At 41.7% G+C, this 20,091-nt stretch overlaps 4 protein-coding genes across 4 annotated transcripts; all 4 read left to right on the forward strand.

The window, feature by feature from the left end:
• Positions 1-838: 838 nt before the first annotated feature.
• On the forward strand, positions 839-1,541 carry LOC125087953 (keratin-associated protein 2-3-like). The gene has a single exon (XM_047708803.1). It carries the CDS (start codon positions 897-899, stop codon positions 1,296-1,298), a length of 402 nt encoding a protein of 133 aa, XP_047564759.1. The 5' UTR covers positions 839-896; the 3' UTR covers positions 1,299-1,541.
• A 4,592-nt stretch (positions 1,542-6,133) lies between these two features.
• LOC125087952 (keratin-associated protein 2-3) lies at positions 6,134-6,960 on the forward strand. Its single transcript, XM_047708802.1, has one exon. It carries the CDS (start codon positions 6,184-6,186, stop codon positions 6,583-6,585), a length of 402 nt encoding a protein of 133 aa, XP_047564758.1. The 5' UTR covers positions 6,134-6,183; the 3' UTR covers positions 6,586-6,960.
• A 4,455-nt stretch (positions 6,961-11,415) lies between these two features.
• LOC125087951 (keratin-associated protein 2-3-like) lies at positions 11,416-12,061 on the forward strand. The gene has a single exon (XM_047708801.1). It carries the CDS (start codon positions 11,416-11,418, stop codon positions 11,827-11,829), a length of 414 nt encoding a protein of 137 aa, XP_047564757.1. The 3' UTR covers positions 11,830-12,061.
• A 6,451-nt stretch (positions 12,062-18,512) lies between these two features.
• Positions 18,513-19,179, forward strand: LOC125087922 (keratin-associated protein 2-3). Its single transcript, XM_047708722.1, has one exon. The coding sequence runs from the start codon at positions 18,524-18,526 to the stop codon at positions 18,923-18,925; it is 402 nt and encodes a 133-aa protein (XP_047564678.1). The 5' UTR covers positions 18,513-18,523; the 3' UTR covers positions 18,926-19,179.
• The last annotated feature ends 912 nt before the right edge of the window (positions 19,180-20,091 follow it).

Genomic DNA, 20,091 nt, shown 5'->3' on the forward strand with positions numbered 1-20,091 from the left:
TGAGGAGACCTAGACCCCACTGAGTGACTATGGTGAACCCACATGACCTCTCCTTTAAGATGAGGGGATAGGTCTATATGTTCTCTACAGTCCCTTCCCAGAATCTACACATATAACAATTAATCCTGAATAAATTACAAAGATAAAAACTGCAACAGATCCTTGATGAAAATTTTACAGTCAAGGTAGAGTTTGGTCTGGAAGGAGGAGAGGGCATTACACGTGAATGGGGGAGACAACAGCCAGGGCAGAACAGCCCAGGCCCTACGAGGGAAGAGTGACTAAACCAGGGTGGCAGGGGTGCAGGATACAATGTGGTCCCTCCTCATCTGAAAACCACAAACCTGCCCCTCGGTGAGTCATGAAAGGAGACATCCAGGAAGCAGATGTCTACCGGCCTGCACAAGAGTGTTGCTATTTAACCTGTTACTGTTAGGACCATAGGTGTAAATACGGCAAGTCACTGTTTGGGTGGTAATTATGTGAGTCTTTGAAGTCCAGCAATAAAATGCCGGCTAAAGGGAAGAGTGAGTAGATACTATTCTAGTTTAGAAACACACTCTTTTCTCTTCCATGAGTTAGGAATATTTCAAAGGAAAATTCATCAGAATTGATTCCAATACCTACATTTGGTAAGAATAAACAATATGGAAAACAAAGGAATGTTTGTGGTTGTGTGCATAGGTGTGTATAAGGTGAAGATTCAAAAAACATGATTTACTCAATGCTAAATCCTTACTTAACTGGCCAGATGATTAAGAAATGATCATGTGTCCTGGAGGTCAGCAGCAGCAGGCCAGGGTATAAAAAGGGCCCAGAGCAGGACAGAGACATTCACACCTGACAACACCCAAATCCTCTCACCAGTCCAACCCTAAACAACCCCAGACATTACCATGTCTGGCTCCTGCTGTGGCTCCTGCTGCTCCTCCTCAGGCTGTGGGGGAGGCTGCTGCCAGCCCTGCTGCCAGCCCTGCTGCTGCCGCGACCCCTGCTGCTGCCGCCCCGTGTCCTGCCAGACCACCGTGTGCCGCCCCGTGACCTGCACCTGCCGCTGCACACGCCCCATCTGTGAGCCCTGCCACCGCCCCGTCTGCTGTGACCCCTGTGGCCTGCAGGAGGGCTGCTGCCGCCCCATCAGCTGCTGCCCCACGTCCTGCACGGCCGTGGTCTGCCGCCCCTGCTGCTGGGCCTCCACCTGCTGCCAGCCCATCTCTGTGCAGGTGCCCTGCTGCCGCCCCCCCTGCTGCCAGCCTGCCCCCTGCCGCACCACCTGCAGGACCTCCCCCTGCTGCTGAGATTCCCACTATCCGCATAGAGCAACACACTGGAGCCTAAGCACCTATTCTGCATTTTAAGAAAGTAGAAAGAAAAACAGGTATTTTTCATAAGGTGACAATAGTCATTTTTACATCCTACCATTTGGATATACAAGCAGATGTCCACAACAGCAGAAGACACTATGGGTGGTAAATCTCTCTTCAAAACCCCTCAGAGTAGACTTTGCAAACCCATCCTGAACTCTGAGGACTGCTCAAACCCTCCCCGCCATCTTTTGTAAGGTGCTGCTTGTTTTCAATAAACTAAGTTTTCTTGTAAACCTCCCTGCTCTCTGATTCATTCAGTAGTCCAATGTTTATTAGTGTATGTAGATGATCAGACAAGGAATAGGAAGAAGGAAGACAAGACAGAGAAGGTGAGGAAGACAGGAGAGGAAAGGGAAAGGTGCTAGGAATCCTGGTATGAATCTCGGAAGGTGGTACGGGATGGCTGGGCTAGTCCTCAGACTGCTTACGTGGATGGGAAATCTGTGCACACAGGGTCTTCCAGGGTCTGTCCACTGCCCACATGTCCAGGTTCATGTCTCAACACCCCCCACCAAGTTTCACTGCAAGTAACACTAAACTCACAGTAAGTGGCACATACCATGTAGTTCCGTAGGTCTTTGCTTTTGTCATATTCTTTTATTTATCTGGAATATTTTTTTTCCACCTACCCCAGCCCTCCACTTTCTTCACCTACCTAACACTGAGCCATTTCAAAGATTCAGCTCAGCCTTTTGTAACAGCCCTGCCCTAACCCCTCCATCACAGAAACACACCCACACACATGTGCATACACACAGAGAGGTTGGGTTAGGTGCCCCTAACATGCCAATAGCATCCTATGCTTACTTCCCTCCCCATATAGCATCATATTGAGATCATCCATTTCTCTGTTTCCAAAGAAGGGACCACAATTTATTTATTCTTGCTTTCAGTTTGGAGCTCAATGTTTAGAATATGGTTGGTACTTGATTTCTATTTGTTGAATCAAACAAAATGAGAAGGTAATGGTCTTCATGACAAGAATTCTAAAAGGCAGATATTCTACTTAAAGCAGAATCTTCAGCATCAGTATAACTTAACTTCTCTGACCCTCAGGTTTCCTCTTCTGCCAAATGGTAAGGTTAATCCTTACCATTGTAGGTTGCTGGGAAAGTTAAATGACCTTATGCATGTAAAGTGCTTGGCACACAGTATTCACCAAGTACCATCCACTGATATTCCTTGTTGCACATCTGAATATCACTGTATCAAATGGGCTCAAAAGATGTGCTATTTATTACATATTATGTCACTGAGAGTGGGAGAAGATTGAGGGGAAGCCTTTTGTTTTTTCAAGACAGTCCACATCCACTGGCAGAAACGGATTTCCTAATACAACAAAACATATTCCTAAGATTTCCTAAGTATAAGAAAAGAGGGCAAAAAAAAATTTATCATCAGATTGAGGTCATCTCAGAATGAAAATGCTCTATAAAAGTGGATTGGCTAATCCACAGGAAAGAGCCCCTAGATTACAAGCTTTATGAATAAGTGTTTAGCATCAGAAGCAAGGAGAGCTGGGGAGAATACATGCATCTGATGGAATTTTCCTTTCACCCTGAAGCGCCCAAAGGAATTAAACAACTCAGACTGTAAGAAACTCTAAAAGATTACTTGGATTAGTCTTCCCTGGCTTTGGGCAAATGGTATTTATTAGGCAGAAAACATTTTTTTTTTTTTTAAAGTACGCTCCATACCCAGCATGGAGTCCAACACAGGGCTTGAACTCACGATCTTGAGATCAAGACTCAGACACATGACTGACCCACCCAGGTGCCCCTAGGCAGGAAAGATATTTATTTGTTAAATTTCAGGAAAAAATCCCACCCACCCCCCTGATCATCTAGAATTTTTCCATCTAAAACATTTTCTTTTCAATGAATGATATCCATTTCTTTTGTCTTTCATGTTGTACAGATTTCATGATAAACCTGGCCTATGAAGAACATTAGGGACAGATGACCTTTCCCCTTCTACAACTGAGGAAATGTGCTGGCGGAGAGACGGGTATCAGCTCTAAGCCACACAACTGCTAGGTGAGGGAGAAAGCATCTGAATCCCTCTTTGTCTTCCCTATCCTCCTCCTGCCCTTTCTCCCTCACTCTTTCCCATCTCCATCTCTGACTCTTATGATTGGATGGTATTTCAAAGATCATTTTGGAGAACAGGGAATGAATATTCTGTTTTCTGAATTTAAAAACCTTCCTAACATCCAGTGGCCAGTTCCTAACAAATCACAACTCATGAAACTATGGAAGAGGAGGCATGGTTCACCATCAGAAAAAGTCACCAACACTGCATACTTTTTCAATCCAACCACAAAATCTCACAATTTATCACCACCATAGTTAACATTTACTTGTTCCCACTCTGGTGATTATGCTCTTGCAGAACATCTGAAGTTCAAATAATAAGACTAAAAAAGCTCACGTGGTAAAGATTAGGGACAATCTCTTGTCCAACAAGCTTAGGCTTATTTATGTGCTACAGCAAAAGAAACTACGCAACACAGGGGACCAGGAGCATCCCACCCAACAAAGGAAAAGCTTTTTTTTTTAAATAGGATTTTTGAAGAACAGTAGAGTTTACATAAAATTATATGAAATGGTATTTTAATGGGCTCAAAGCAAAACAGAGGTTTGAGCAAAAGTATTAACATCAGGACTGGGTTGTGACAGGACTTAGGTCCTCTTTCCCTGAAAACTACATAGTTAAGATAAATGAGGAATATTGTACCTGAAAACCTCTTATCTGAAACTCTGCCTTTGAGTTGGATATTGAGGCTGCTTCTCTGTGTTAAGGTGACTAAGATCCTGTCCCAGAAATAGTGAGACCTTCCATTCTTAATGATGTGGCTTAAAACTGCAAAGTTTCTGAGAGTCTGTGATTTCAGGACACAGAATTTCTTAGTGTTCTGTCCTTTCTGTTAATTAACAAATGCAGTGAGTTTACAGACATCTTCTTATTCCTACCATTTGAATTGCTGTATATATTCTAGGCCAAAATAACAATACTCTAAATCATAAATCAACAAGTTCCCACTTTACTTCACTAGATGGGACAGAAGTTTTGGTAACTATGGCTACCTGTTCACTAGTCTGAAATAACTCAGCTGGAAAAAACCTAGGGGTCATTCATCACTGTTTACAGTCATCAGAAGATCACAGTGTTGTCAACACTTTGCCATTCTTTTATCTGCATGACTTTAAAGAAATCATTTCACATATCGGGCCCCTCAAGAACTGTGAAGGACTATGATCGGTCACAAACTCAAAGGCCTTCAACGACTAGGACTATGGCAGGCCAATGAATGTATAAAACATGATCTAGCAAATGAAACACTTTGTGGAGACAAATTTGGTCTGAGAGTCATCAGCAAGCCTTCGAGGATATCATCCTTAACCTCCCTTTCAACTATAAATTTATTTTCTACATTTTCACTTTACTTAACTATGGTTAAAAAAGACAAAGCTTTTTAAAATTTATTTTTTATTAACCTATAATGTATTATTTGCCCCAGGGGTACAGGTCTGTAAATCATCAGGCTTACACATTTCACAGCACTCACCACTTCACATACCCTCCCCAATGCCCAGCCACCCTATCCCTCTCCCCCAAACCCCCAGCAGCCTTCAGTTTGTTTCGTGAGATTAAGAGTCTCTTATGGTTTGAAAAGACAAAGCTATTTTATCAGTCATCAGTACATGTGGCTCCCTTTATTTTTCCTGAAGCCAATTTCACACTTCATAAGCAATCAAACCCTCAGCCCAGAGACCCAAGTATCTACCACAGAAAGATAATTGGCTCCTTTACAAATATCTCCAATATGTTTTGAAGAACTCAATACAAGTGCTCTTATGGTCACTCCTAGAAAGAAAGAGTAATTCCAATTTTAACTCTAAGACCATACTCAGGGAGGGGCATTCAAAATGCACAATACAAATAAAGTCCTCACTTAGTGTGACCTTGTTGCCCCATGAAAAGTCTTCTCCTTTCATTGCTTTATGTGCCTTTGTCTTGCCATCCTAAGATTTGTAATCACTGTGTGATGAGAAACTACTTAGAATTTCCTTTTATTCCTTTCCCTCTCCACTCCCAAATAGCATAGTGCTGTTTACACAGAAAGAATCTCAGTAGCGACTCAGATTTATAGGCAAACTAGAGTCGTTCCAGTAGCTCTGGTGACTATTTCCTTAAAAACAAGGTGAAGCACTATTCTATTTTCCAGAAGCACTAGACCATTCTTTCCATAGCAGAATCAGTACATGTCTCCCTCCATGAGTCATCCTGGTCTTTCAGAAATTCTTACTTCATCTCAATATCAATTAGAAACCAGGTCTGTGACCTCGTGAACCCTACAGTCTCATACTTAGTCATGGGTGGTGAATAATACAAACAAGAAGAAAGTAGGATGGTGGCAACACTGGGTTCTACAAACTTTCATCTTGTCATGTGACATGTCAACTTGTCATAAGACATGTCAACTGATCATGTGACATGGTATGGAAGGATTGGTTATTACATGAGCAATTTTTTGGATGATATAAATTACCAAGTATTCATTTCAATGAGGAAGAAAGCAGACAGGCAGAAAGGAAAGCACCCTTCCATGATGTTGGAATTGCTGCCTCAGCAATTGAATCCACCAATCTAGAGGTCAACGGGCAACCACAACTCCAGGAAATGACCTGTGTCCTGGGGGTCATCAGCAGCTGGCCAGGGTATATAAAGGGCCAAGAGCAGGACAGAGACATTCACACCTGACAACACCCAAATCCTCTCACCAGTCCAACCCTAACCAACCCCAGACATCACCATGTCCGGCTCCTGCTGCGGCTCCACCTGCTCCTCCTCGGGCTGTGGAGGAGGTTGCTGCCAGCCCTGCTGCCAGCCCTGCTGCTGCCGCGACCCCTGCTGCTGCCGCCCTGTGTCCTGCCAGACCACTGTGTGCCGCCCCGTGACCTGCACCTGCCGCTGCACACGCCCCATCTGTGAGCCCTGCCGCCGCCCCGTCTGCTGTGACCCCTGTGGCCTGCAGGAGGGCTGCTGCCGCCCCATCAGCTGCTGCCCCACGTCCTGCACGGCCGTGGTCTGCCGCCCCTGCTGCTGGGCCTCCACCTGCTGCCAGCCCATCTCTGTGCAGGCGCCCTGCTGCCGCCCCCCCTGCTGCCAGCCTGCCCCCTGCCGCACCACCTGCAGGACCTCCCCCTGCTGCTGAATAGCCCACTGAGAAACATTCCCAGGTGTTCAGAAACATGTAAAAACTCTTCCCAACCCAAGGGATCAAATGAGAGATTCCTTTGCAACCTACATGCTCTTCAACAACTAACTCAACAGTAACTGTCTATCCGTTTTCCCACATAATTACCCAGTTAATCCTGCCCCTCTTCTACAATCTTTAGAAACATCCCAACTTTCATCATTTGAATTCCTGGCTTGAAAAAATTAGTGAACAAAGATCAAAGTTCCTCTTGAATGGAGCTCTAGCCCACTGACTCATCATCACATCTCTACTATTATAAGATGGGATACTTTTCCAGGATATCATTATATTTATGATGGGGTTTTGCATGGTAAAATAATAAAAATTTTATCTCTGGGAAGCAAATGGGTTTCTCTTTGTTTATTAATTTTCAAAAGCTTATTTTTTGGTTATGGTATGGTATACATAATCAGAAAAAAAAAACAAAGAAAGAAGGGTTTTTCAGGGAACTTTTTTTTTTTTTTTTTAGCTTTAGGAACAATTCAGGTACAAGATCTGTAATTTTAATAGCAGTTTAAATAATGTAGAACCTCTTGTGTGAGGTACTTTTATAGCTCAAGCCACAGGTTTTGTAGTGATGCTGAGGAAATGGAGACTACATGTTTCTCTGATCATGAACTTGATCCATGAGTCATCCCCACACATGTGATAAGTAGGAGGAAGACTAATTTAGAGCTGCATTTATAGCCTGATTTAGAAAACTGTGCAGTGATTAATATAAGTGGTACCTGAGAATCCTGAACCACTGAAGGCCTAGGCTAGAAGAATCATTATCCCATCTTTCCTACAGCTCCCCTCCGGCACTACTATGGCCAATTCTGATTCTAATGGAGTCATTGCTGCTGGAAAAATGAGATATGCAGCTGGAATCATTCATTTAGAACTCCAAATGACTTTACCATTAAAACAATCCCCAAGTAGTTGAAGTGGTAAAACATTAATCCACACTGGGCATATCTACCTGTCCAGAGAGATGAGGCAGGCCAGGAAAGCTTTATGAAGGTCTGGAACTTAAATGACTTTCTTCATTGCTGTATTCCCACTGATATGTGCCATACTTGGCACATAGGATAAAATCAGAATTTATTGAAGGAGGGAATGAATAAGTTCTACAGGGTTGCAAGAGAGAAAAACATCTCTATCCCTCACTGATTCTCTCCTTATGATGGACATGTACATTCTTCTAATACAATAAATAAGCCACCTCATGAAGGAAGTATTTTTCTTGAAATATGGTAAAAAAAAAAAAAACAACTTCTCAACAAGAAGTCCATTGCAGTCAAAACATTTGCACGCACAACAGAGTCTTCTCTTTAGTAAGGGTCTATCTACTGGTATATAGAAACTGGACTTGTGAGCCTTTCTACATATTCTTGGACACCATTTAAAAAATTCTCTAACTACACAATTTTCCCCTCTCAGAATTTTCTTTGTTGGCTTCCTACAGAATTCCTTGTCTTACATTATTTTCTCAGATGTAGAATTCTTTGTGTACTCCCAAGCTTATCATCATTATTGAACTGTGCTTGTTTTCAGAGTAACTCCATGCCATGGTTAACCACAGTGGTTGGTGTGGATCTGGGTAAGCCTGCAAGAAACTATGCAAGCAGAATGATCAGAAAGGAGGCTTGCACCACAGCCTTCAACCACGGACCTAGAACAGGATCAGTTGTAAAGCAAAAGATCAGAACCAAGCAAATCCAAAGGCAGAGTCTACAAAGTGGCTGAGGGAAGTGATTTTCCTCAGTCCCAAACGACTGAGAATCACAGCTGGCTCTGGGAGCAGGAGAATGCTCAAGCACAGTGCATGGGGAGACAAGGGAACAAGATACAGGGTATGACAAAGCAGGCCTGGAGACCACTTTTGGCAGGATCACTACCTGGGTGCTCTATTAGGATGGCAGACTGCAACCTTCATCTAGATGGTGGTGTAGGGGCCAAGGGCAGGCTGCCCCAAAATGGGCCACTTCGGCATAAACATTTTCCTGAGTTAAAAGCAATCAAAACCCAGCAGATTCAGGAAATGTTCTTTACCTCCCCTGCAACTACCTGCCTCTACCAGGAAGAAATCTATTAACAAGATTTCTCTTTATATAAGACACTTATCTGCTAATAGGGCAAAATTTGTTTTCCAAACATCTCCTCTCACCTTCTGGCTCATGGTCTTTCTCCCCTTTGTATCCTCAGACCCCCACCTCTCTCCTTAGCTCATGTAAGTATCATGTTGCCTCAATGTCTTTGGAATTTCCATGGCTGTGTGGATTCCCCATAAGTATGCCATTAAATTTTATTTTCTCCTCTTAATCTGTCACATGTCAATCTGGTTCTTAGTCCAGCTAGAAGAACTTTAAAGGGTAGAGTAAATTATACCTTCTCAACAGTGGCTTTGTTCATAGTGCCCCATAACCACTTCGTTAGGTCCAACTTTGATGCTATCTCCTTAGGGTATGTTTTGGAATTTTTTTAAAGATTTTATTTATTTATTTGACAGAGAAAGAGAGATCACAAGTAAGCAGAGAGGCAGGCAGAGAGAGGGGGGAAGCAGACTCGCCACTGAGCAGAGAGCTCGATGCAGGGCTCCATCCCAGGACCCTGAGATTATGACTTGAGCTGAAGGCAGAGGTTTAACCCACTGAGCCACCCAGGTGCCCCTGCTTTGGGATTTTTAGAAAGCTATGTGGGAGATAATTCTTTGAATTCCTGAGGATATGGGGAAGACGTCAGAATCCTTTCAGATAACTCTAAAAATTAGCCATTTCATAAATACCAACTATTTTAAAGATAAATTCACTGTTAAAATTCATACATAGGGGGCACCTGGGTGGCTCAGTGGGTTAAGCCGCTGCCTTCGGCTCAGGTCATGATCCCAGGTCCTGGGTTCGAGCCCCACATCGGGCTTTCTGCTCAGCGGGGAGCCTGCTTCCTCCTCTCTCTCTGCCTGCCTCTCTGCTTACTTGTGATTTCTCTCTGTCAAATAAAAAAAAAAAAAAAATTCATACATAGAACAGATGTTCCTTAATGGCAGGGAATATGATAACCATATTCCATTCTTCAGCTTACAAATAATGTTCCCACAGATGTTTTTGCAGTAAGCTCTGGCTCCAACCTAGTAGGTGTATGATCTTAGGCAAGTCACTTCTCTACTTCCTTATGTGTAAAATGAGGAATACAATACCTATCTCATAGGATTATTGTGAGAATACATGTATTTGTTTTAGCACAATATTTAGAATATAGTTGTTAGAATTCAATGATACATTATTGTGAAGATTTAAAAAATGCAATTTTCCATGGTTTGGAAAGCTACGACTATGGAAAATAATGAGCACATATCTAAAACAATTTAAAAAAAAAAAAAGCCAAAGTCACAGTAACAGAGAATAGAACAGGGATTACCAGAGGCTGAGTTTATATTGTACATTCTGTACATAAGGAACCAGATAAGTGACTTGCCTAAAGTCATACACTCATGACACCCTAGTGTTGGAGCCAATACTGTGGGATGTCGGGGGTGAAAGAAATAATTAAGAAAAAAAAAATGGTACAGTGGTGGTTGCCAGGGGCTGGGGAGAGGGGTTCAATGTGTAGTTAGTGGGGTTTTTTGTTTTGGTTTGGTTTTTTTAAAGATTTTATTTATTTATTTGTCAGAGAGAAAGAGAGAGAGAGCATGCATGGGGAGCAGCAGAGGGAGAAGCAGGCTCCAAGCCAAGCAAGGAGCATAATACGGGACTTGATCCCAGGACCCTGGGATCATGACCTGAGCTGAAGGTAGCTACTTAACTAACTGAGCCACCCAGATGTCCCAGTGGGGAGTTAGTGTTTAATGGGTACAAAATTCTAGTTCTGCAAGATGAAAAGAGTTCCAAGGGCATCTGGATGGCTCAGTCAGTTGAGCATCTAACTCTTGATTTCAGCTCGGTCATGATCTCAGGCTCATGGATCAGGCCCCACCTCAGCCTCTGCACTCAGTGTGAAGTCTGCTTAGAATTCTCTCTCTCCCTCTGCCTGCCCACCCACCACCCTCTCATTAATTAATTTTTAACTAATTATTTAATTACATCTTTTTTTAAGAGCTCTAGAGATGGAAGTGCTAATGGTTCACAGCAGTATAAATATATACCATATCACTAAACTGTACATTTAAAAAATATATGTTATATGTTATATATGTATTTTACCAAAATTAAAAAATTGGGGGGGAAAAACTACACTGATGACAAGATGATAAGATGGATTCCTGTAGCTCCCAGAAGTACACAGTAAAACTTCTTTTACTGAGATACCATGACTTTTGAAATAGTCCTTTATTATTTTCCTGAACTTGTTTTGTCCAAGAAGCTTAGCAGCGGAAACAGACACTCACAACTTGGGGAATTCACTTCCACTATTAGTAAGAGCATGACAGCTACTCTGTGTCATCAAAACATCAATTGGTAAAACATCTCTGAATTATGAAGATAATTGGAAACTTTGAAGTTAGGGTCATTAAGTTCATATTCGAACCATAAATAGCAAAATATAATGGGTCTCCATTAAATAAGGAAAGCAAATGGTCTTTCACGAATACCTGAGCACCTAAAAAAAAAAAAGTGTCTAGGGAACTTGCTAAACTATCAGTGTCATTTCAGAAAAAATAAACACAAACAAGGAAATGATCATGTGTCCTGGGGGTCATCAGCAGCTGACCAGGGTATATAAAGGGCCCAGAGCAGGACAGAGACATTCACACCTGACAACACCCAAATCCTCTCAACAGTCCAACCCTAACCAACCCCAGACATCACCATGTCCGGCTCTTGCTGCGGCTCCACCTGCTCCTCCTCGGGCTGTGGAGGAGGTTGCTGCCAGCCCTGCTGCCAGCCCTGCTGCCAGCCCTGCTGCTGCCGCGACCCCTGCTGCTGCCGCCCTGTGTCCTGCCAGACCACTGTGTGCCGCCCCGTGACCTGCACCTGCCGCTGCACACGCCCCATCTGTGAGCCCTGCCGCCGCCCCGTCTGCTGTGACCCCTGTGGCCTGCAGGAGGGCTGCTGCCGCCCCATCAGCTGCTGCCCCACGTCCTGCACGGCCGTGGTCTGCCGCCCCTGCTGCTGGGCCTCCACCTGCTGCCAGCCCATCTCTGTGCAGGCGCCCTGCTGCCGCCCCCCCTGCTGCCAGCCTGCCCCCTGCCGCACCACCTGCAGGACCTCCCCTTGCTGCTGAGCAGTGCATCAATTACTGATGGTCCCCAGTAGAAGATGGGGTCCATCCATCCTGCTCTTCATAACAGAACAGCACGCCTTTTCTGAGAAGTCTGTTTTGTATCTCTTCACCCTAGCTTGGAGCAAGCACTGGAACCCCTTTTTCAGTCTGACTTACTCATGAAGAGTACCCTGTCCTCCCAAGAACCCTGTCTAACTCCTCAATCATGTCATCTGTTTCCTAATAAACTTAGTATTTCCAGCATAGAAATCATGGTCTTTGTGATACTTTCTTTCAGTAGGTTCTGTTTTGTCCACAGACATTCAAAGCAAGATGCACAATAATCCTCTCAACTTGTTCTCTAAAATAACCCAAGTCTGGGTAGTTTCCTTATTATCCTTGTAAGTGGAATTTATAAGGCACAATAACCACGTGAGAAAGGTGGGCACAGCTAAATCTTCATCATACACAGAGAGTCAGATGTGCTCACAATCCAGACATGCCAAACATCTGGGAAATGTCCTTGAACAATACCCAGTAAGGAGGCTGCATCTCAGCTGATGAGGGTTCCGTCACTGATCTGATACCTGTTGGCAAGCTTAGAAAACCCAGTGTGTTAGAGGTGGAAAGAACCTCAGGCAACATCTGGTCAAACACATCTGTGAAGCTGAAGAGCAACGAGTAATGAAAGATAAAGTAAGTTTCTTACTAATATAATCACTGATGTTCATTAAAGATCCAGGAGACCATATGCCCCCTGACATTAAGCCCTTAAAAGTCAAACACTTCCTCTCAGTATGGTAGGAGACATGTTCTTCTGCCCAGAGGAATTCTTTGGTCCTTTATGGACAAGAATAACTGTGGTTTTGGGTAATTCCTTTCTATGGGTTACAGATCTGGTAGTCATTTTGAGTGTTATTCAGGGTGTCAAGTCTTGTGGGTATTGAATCAACATCGGCTCTCAAGGCTGCTCACCTTTATGCTCAGGAACTGGGCAGTAATGGCATTTTCCAAGCAAATTAATCAATCACTGTCAGTCTACACATTGTTAAATATCTACTATGAACAAGACACTGAGCTGACCACACTGAGAGAATATGAAAGAATAAAGAGGGCTCTTGCTTCAAAGAAGTTACAATGTATTTAGGGAGATGAAGTATAAATAAGAAAAAAAAGTCAAATAGTACATACTGCAAGCAATATAAATATAGAAGAAATGTCAAGTAGTTAAAAATAGTTGAAGATTGTAAACTTACTAGGAAACACGTGCAATTATCTTGTCATTTTTAAGTCAGAAATAAACAAGCTGTAACATAGTCAACTATTCTGTAAGGAAAATGTATTCTGCATGTTTATGTATGTTTATGCCTTAAAAATTACCTAAAACATGATGCAACAAAATCTAAGAGTAACTGGGAATAGTACTCAGTTTCTTCTTTATAATTTTTAATTACATAATTTTAAAATGAACATATATTTTCCTTTTAATGGAATGTACTGTCTAAAACCTGTATCTATTTTGGGAAAAATATTTGAACCTTTCTCATGATTATGCTCTGCTTTTAAAAACCTACCTATCAGAGTCTAAATGGATGTAAAGCAGATAATTAGCAGCTATTTGTACTCAGAAGAAGTATTTTATTATACATAGAAGAGAATATCACTATGGCATATATGATGGACTTTCTGATACCTTTAAAATGATCAAATTATTAAACATTGATTTGCATTTTAACTCTTTGGGATCATCTCAACTGCTTAAATAAGGTGTGTAATTTGATATATCCCAATTAAAGTTTGTTTTAATTGTTAGCAGTTTTAAATTACAGGTATAATTATTTTTGTCCATTTGAATAGACAATTGAGAATTAAGAACATAAGACAATATTTTCCATGTTAAAATTTGATCATACTGTTACATTAAATGATAGTGTTAAATAAAGTCCTAGCACTAGTAATACAAAATATGTTGCCCTTCACCACCAGGAATCTGTCTAAATCAGCTTTAAGGCTTTTTTTAATGGAAGTTTTTCTAAGAGCTCACTCTGTGTTGCATTGACTGTGGGGTTCTCAGTACAGTTCAGGCCACTATCCACAATTCTGACACATATTCTTCTTATAGGTATTACAACAATAACCTAACTCCCCTTTGAGAAACTGGTGTTAAAAATACGGAACTCTATATCTTCCTTCCAGGCTTTTTTTTTTTAAAGATTTTATTTATTTATTTGACAGAGAGAAATCACAAGCAGGCAGAGAGGCAGGCAGAGAGAGAGGAGGAAGCAGGCTCCCTGCTGAGCAGAAAGCCCGATGCGGGGCTCGAACCCAGGACCTGGGATCATGACCTGAGCCGAAGGCAGCGGCTTAACCCACTGAGCCACCCAGGCGCCCCCTTCCAGGCATTTTTATTTTACTTCATTATTATTTCATTTGTTTACTTCATTATTAATGAGACTCTCCAATAGATTATCTTTTTTAGTGTATATTCTGTGGTATAGAATAGAGTGGTAACTGAATAGAGTGGTGCAGGCGCCACCTGAATAGTGTTAACTGAAAGAGCAGGCCATTTGCCATATCAAATATGCTCACCTTTATTCTAAATTCAAAAGTTAAAGGTTATAAAGGCACCCAAAGAAAATGACTTTTAAAAATATATTCACTTAATAAACACAAGACAGTTGCTAAGTGCCAGGCACTGTTCTTAGCAAGTGACAAATAATAGCTTATTTACTGTCACAACAACTTGGGTGTGTCCTATCATTAACCTTCATGGCCCAAGGACACACAGCCAATAAGTGGCCAAGTTTTCAGTGAAGGTTACCTAGTTTTAGGATAAGCGGCATTAAAAAATGCTCTGTGGCTTGCCACCAATGTCAAATCACAGAGTTCTGTGGCACAAATTTCTGAAATTGGACCCATATTTTCTCTGCCTGTACATGAAGCTTGAATATGGGCTGGGGATGAGGATCTTAGACTAACACTAGAACTGCTTTCTGAGAGACTCACGGACTTTCTGTAGATCTTTACAAAGGAGAAAGAAAAAATCTCTTTGGAATGATTTTGGATCAAAAGTGTTCAGAGTAGAGAAATTAGTCTTGTTAACTTAAGGTTTTATGTATCCTTGAAAGGCTCCCTTTACATAAAATGTGATCATGAAAACCCCCAACAATATGAAAAACTGATGAGACAATGTGCATTGAAAAGAGCTAAGCACAGGCAACAAAAACAAAAAAATCAGTAAGCGGGACTACAAATAACAAATAAAAACAAAAAGCAAAACAAACAAACAAACAAAAAAAACAATTTGATTGAAAAATGGACAGAGGACCTGAATAGATATTTTTCCAAAGAAGACATACAGAGGCCAACAAGGTGCCCAACATCAGTAATTATCAGGGAAATGCAAATCAAAACCACAATGAGATATCATCATACCTGTTAGAACACTAGTATAACAAGATTTAACAAATGCTAGTGAGGATGTGGAGAAAAAGGAACCTTCCTTGGTGTACTGTTGGTGAGAATACATACTGGTAAAACTACTCTGGAAAATGGTATGGAGACTCCTCAAAAAATTAAAAACAGAACTAACATATGACCTAGGCAATCCCACTTCTGGGTATATATCTGAAGGAGACAAAATCACGACCTCAAAGAGGTTCTGTATTCCCATTTCATTACAGCATTGTTCATAAGAGCCAAGGCACTGAAGCAATCTAAATGTCAAATGATAGATGAATGCATATAGAAAATGAGATATATGTATACACACACACACGGCATATATATATGAGTAATATATATATATATGATGTGTGTGTATATTCCAAGTCTTGGAATAACTGTGTTTTTTTAAAAGATTTTATTTATTTGACAGACAGTGATCACAAGTAGGCAGAGAGGCAGGCAGAGAGAGAGTGAAGCAGACTCCCTGCTGAGCAGAGAGCCCAACGTGGGGCTTGATTCCAGGACCCTGGGATCACGACCTGAGCCAAAGGCAGAGGCTTTAACCCACTGAGCCACCCAGGCGCCCCATGAATAACTATGTTTTATACATACATAATGAAGTATTACTGAACCCTAAAAAAAAAAAAAGAAGGAAATCTTGCTGTTTGTAACAACATGGATGGACTTTGAGGGCACTATGCTAAGTGCAGTAAGTCAGAGAAAGGCAAATAATGTATGACCTCACATGTGGAATCAAAAACATCGAATTCATAGAAACAGAGAATAGAGAAAAGGTGGTTGTCAGGGGGTGAGGAGTAGGAGAAATGGGAGATTTTGGTCAAATGATACAGACTTTCAGTTACAAGATGAACACCAAGGATATAATGGACAGCACAGTGACCACAGTTAACAAATCCTAGAGGAGAACACAGGCAGTAACTTCTTCCACATCGGCCACAGCAACTTCTTTCAAGACACGTCTCCAAAGACAAAGGAAACAAAAGCGAAAATGAACTTTTGGGAGTTCGTCAAGATCAAAAGCTTCTGTACAACAAAGGAAACAGTCAACAAAACAAAGAGGCAATCCACAGAATGGGAGAAGATATTCGCAAATGACACTACAGACAAAGGGCTGATATCCAAGATCTATAAAGAACTCCTCAATCTCAACATCCAAAAAACAGATAATTATGTCAAAAAATGGGCAGAAGACATGAATAGACACTTCTCCAAAGAAGACATACAAATGGCTAGCAGACCCATGAAAAAATGTTCATCATCATTAGCCATCAGGGAAATTCAAATCAAACCCATATTGAATCAAACCCATATAGGTGAGCCTGGTGGTGGATATTAAGGAGGGCATGTATTACATGCATGGAGCACTGGGTGTGGTGCATAAACAATGAATCTTGGAACACTGAAAAAATAAAATTTAATTTAAAAAAAACACAATACTATGTTGTACATTTGAAAGTTGCTGTGACAGTTAAGCTTTAATCTTTCCATCATAAAAACAATAACAACAAAAACCATAAAAACAATAACAAAAACAAAAATCAATAACAAAATGATAATTATATAGGGTACAGTGAAGGATGTGTTGACTAATTATATCATGGTAAGCATTTTTCAATATATACATGCACAAAATCACCCCAATGTACACTTTAAGCTTACAAAATGTTATATGTCACTTATATCTCAATAAAGCTGGGAAAAAGAAAAAGAACAAGAAAGAGTAGAATACATGAGTTTTTATCTTGGCCCTGGTTGATGCTTTGGAAAAAAGTCAAGTGTGTCCATGGACAAGAGAAAGAACATGAAATGTGAGAGAATCAAAGGTCTTCATTGATGAGACCACACTTCATTTATCCCTCTTATGTTTCCCCAATTATGACTATATGTTCAGTCAGTTTACATTCCTTCTAAAGTTTTAGAATTATGTTTAAAATTTCACTGGGGGATCTTTAGCTCCTGGGGCTTGAGGCATATTCTTTTGAATGATGGGAATGATCCTAAAGTGACCAAAAATCCTGTCTGGTGAATAATAAAAGGGGAAAAGCTAAAAAGTAATGAGACTTCTTCCCCCATGTAACTCCCCAAGGGCCTCTAACAACACTTCCCTAAGAAGCAGTGTCATCACAGAACACCTGTGCAGCCTCCTACAAGCCTCCTCTGATCAATGTATTATCTATGTCTGCAATGCTGATTGAAAACCTCCATCTTACCACTTAGTCATACAGTGCCTATGTCAAGGATATTAAGAAAAAAATTCTTGTTACATAATTCTCTATCATAGATATAAGAAAGGCAAATATAAAAAAAAGTCACATCTCAGAAATAAATATCAACATTCTGTGGCCAGAAGGACCACAGTCGCTCAAACTTGACCTAGAGAAAAGAAGGGGAAAAAATGAAATGCAACCATGGATATTTTATTTCAATAACTTAACTGACTTACAAAAGTAACCTTTTGGGGCGCCTGGGTGGCTGGTGGGTTAAGCCACTGCCTTCGGCTCAGGTCATGATCTCAGGGTCCTGGGATCGAGTCCCGCATCGGGCTCTCTGCTCGACAGGGAGCCTGCTTCCCTCTCTCTCTCTCTGCCTGCCTGCCTCTCTGTCTACTTGTGATCTCTCTCTGTCAAATAAATAATAAATAAAATCTTTAAAAAAAAAAAAGTAACCTTTTATCATTCCCATACAAATTATCTGAACTGCGGTCTTATTCAAGGTATATGCATTCTATTGTATCAAGTAATATGTCAATAAACTTCCAAGGAGTCCAGACCCAAGGACATGTCCAATACCTGTTTGACTCACATGCAAGTTTCTCAGGGCATCTCCTGGGGGTCAAGTCAGGATCCAGTCACTGATCTAGAGACCCCTATATGTTTCCTTTACAATTTGCAGTTCCTTTAGGACCATTTTCCCCAACATTCATCAGGTGCTACCTACCCAACATAAATATGAAGAGCTGTTATTATCTCAAATGACTGTGAGGGTTTAGATTTTGATGATGAACAGCATGAATAGATCCATATTTAGGAAAACAAGAGTTCTCTAATGAGATCGTGAGTATGTCACAAGCAATGCAATCATTAGTCAAAACAAAATTCTACTTAATTGGCCAAAAGATAAATGGAGGGGGGTGTCATCAGCAGCTGGCCAGGGTATATAAAGGGCCAAGAGTAAGACAGAGACATTCACACCTGACAACACCCAAATCCTCTCACCAGTCCAACCCTAACCAACCCCAGACATCACCATGTCCGGCTCTTGCTGCGGCTCCACCTGCTCCTCCTCGGGCTGTGGAGGAGGTTGCTGCCAGCCCTGCTGCCAGCCCTGCTGCTGCCGCGACCCCTGCTGCTGCCGCCCTGTGTCCTGCCAGACCACCGTGTGCCGCCCCGTGACCTGCACCTGCCGCTGCACACGCCCCATCTGTGAGCCCTGCCGCCGCCCCGTCTGCTGTGACCCCTGTGGCCTGCAGGAGGGCTGCTGCCGCCCCATCAGCTGCTGCCCCACGTCCTGCACGGCAGTGGTCTGCCGCCCCTGCTGCTGGGCCTCCACCTGCTGCCAGCCCATCTCTGTGCAGGCGCCCTGCTGCCGCCCCCCCTGCTGCCAGCCTGCCCCCTGCCGCACCACCTGTAGGACCTCCCCCTGCTGCTAAGAAGTGTACTGACCATCTAGAACAAGCAATCAACCTTCTGAAAAAAAAAAAAAAAGCCATACTCCCATCTCTACCTACCAAACCTCCTTCCCTGAACCATCAAAATCCAAGCCAACCAGAGGATGAATGGAAATCCAGGCTCATCTCTTAAGACTTGGACTGTTCTCAAGTCTTTGTAACAGTATCAACTCCCTTCTTCCCACTGTAGATCTTGGGTCTTGTGGCATGCTTGTTTTCTAATAAACTTCTCTTCTTTGGCCTAGCAAATACATATTTGGTTTTACTTATTCATTCTAATTATTTTCATTAAATTTAAATTAAAAATGTACTGATTGCCTAACATTGGCAAATCACAGGCTAGATGGTATACAACAGCAATTAAACTTGAGTTAAAAATGTGTCCCTCTTTAAAAAACTTCTAGGGAGAGAAATGAAAGTCATAATAATGCAAGTAAAAGTTACAAAATGAAAAAAAAGTACAACACACTTTGATGTCAACAGAGAAATCACTATTGATTGGGGAGAACAAGAAGGACTGAAAAGGGAACTAGCATTGTATATGGGTTAAGATTTTGGCATGCAGATCTAAAGGCAGATGGCATTCTCAACACTGGTAACAGTGTGCACAAATGTATAGAGAGAGGGATTATTCAGAGGATAGTTTGGCTGGGAACACTGGACATATGTAGAATGAGCAGAGATCCCAAAGGAATAATGGAAGATAGATTTGGAAAATGCGTGAGCTTTGAATACTAACCAAAGGAGTATGCCCTTAATGCAATAAATTCTAAGGACCTGTTGAAAGCCTTGGAAAAAGAGAATGGCGTGACAGGCATTGGGTAACAGGATGATTCTTATGGCAGCTGCTTATCAAAAAAGAACTCCAAAGTCTGGACATATAATGGCTATACAGAAACAAATTAAGAGGCCATTGTACTGGTCCAAGTGATACACAGTAAGAACTTAACTAAGATGATAGCCACGGAATAAAGAAGACACAAAGAATGTGGCAGACATAGAAATCCAAGGTATGTTACCTAATATGAATGTGGGAAATAAGAAACAATTAAAAATCAAATGTGTTATTGCTGCTCTAGAGAAAACCCTTCTGGCCAGAAGACACTTAAAAGAATCTGAACATATTCATGCTTATTTACTATGTGATT

This window comes from Lutra lutra, chromosome 16 (assembly GCF_902655055.1).
Source record: "Lutra lutra chromosome 16, mLutLut1.2, whole genome shotgun sequence".
In the NCBI taxonomy this organism is placed as follows: domain Eukaryota; kingdom Metazoa; phylum Chordata; class Mammalia; order Carnivora; family Mustelidae; genus Lutra; species Lutra lutra.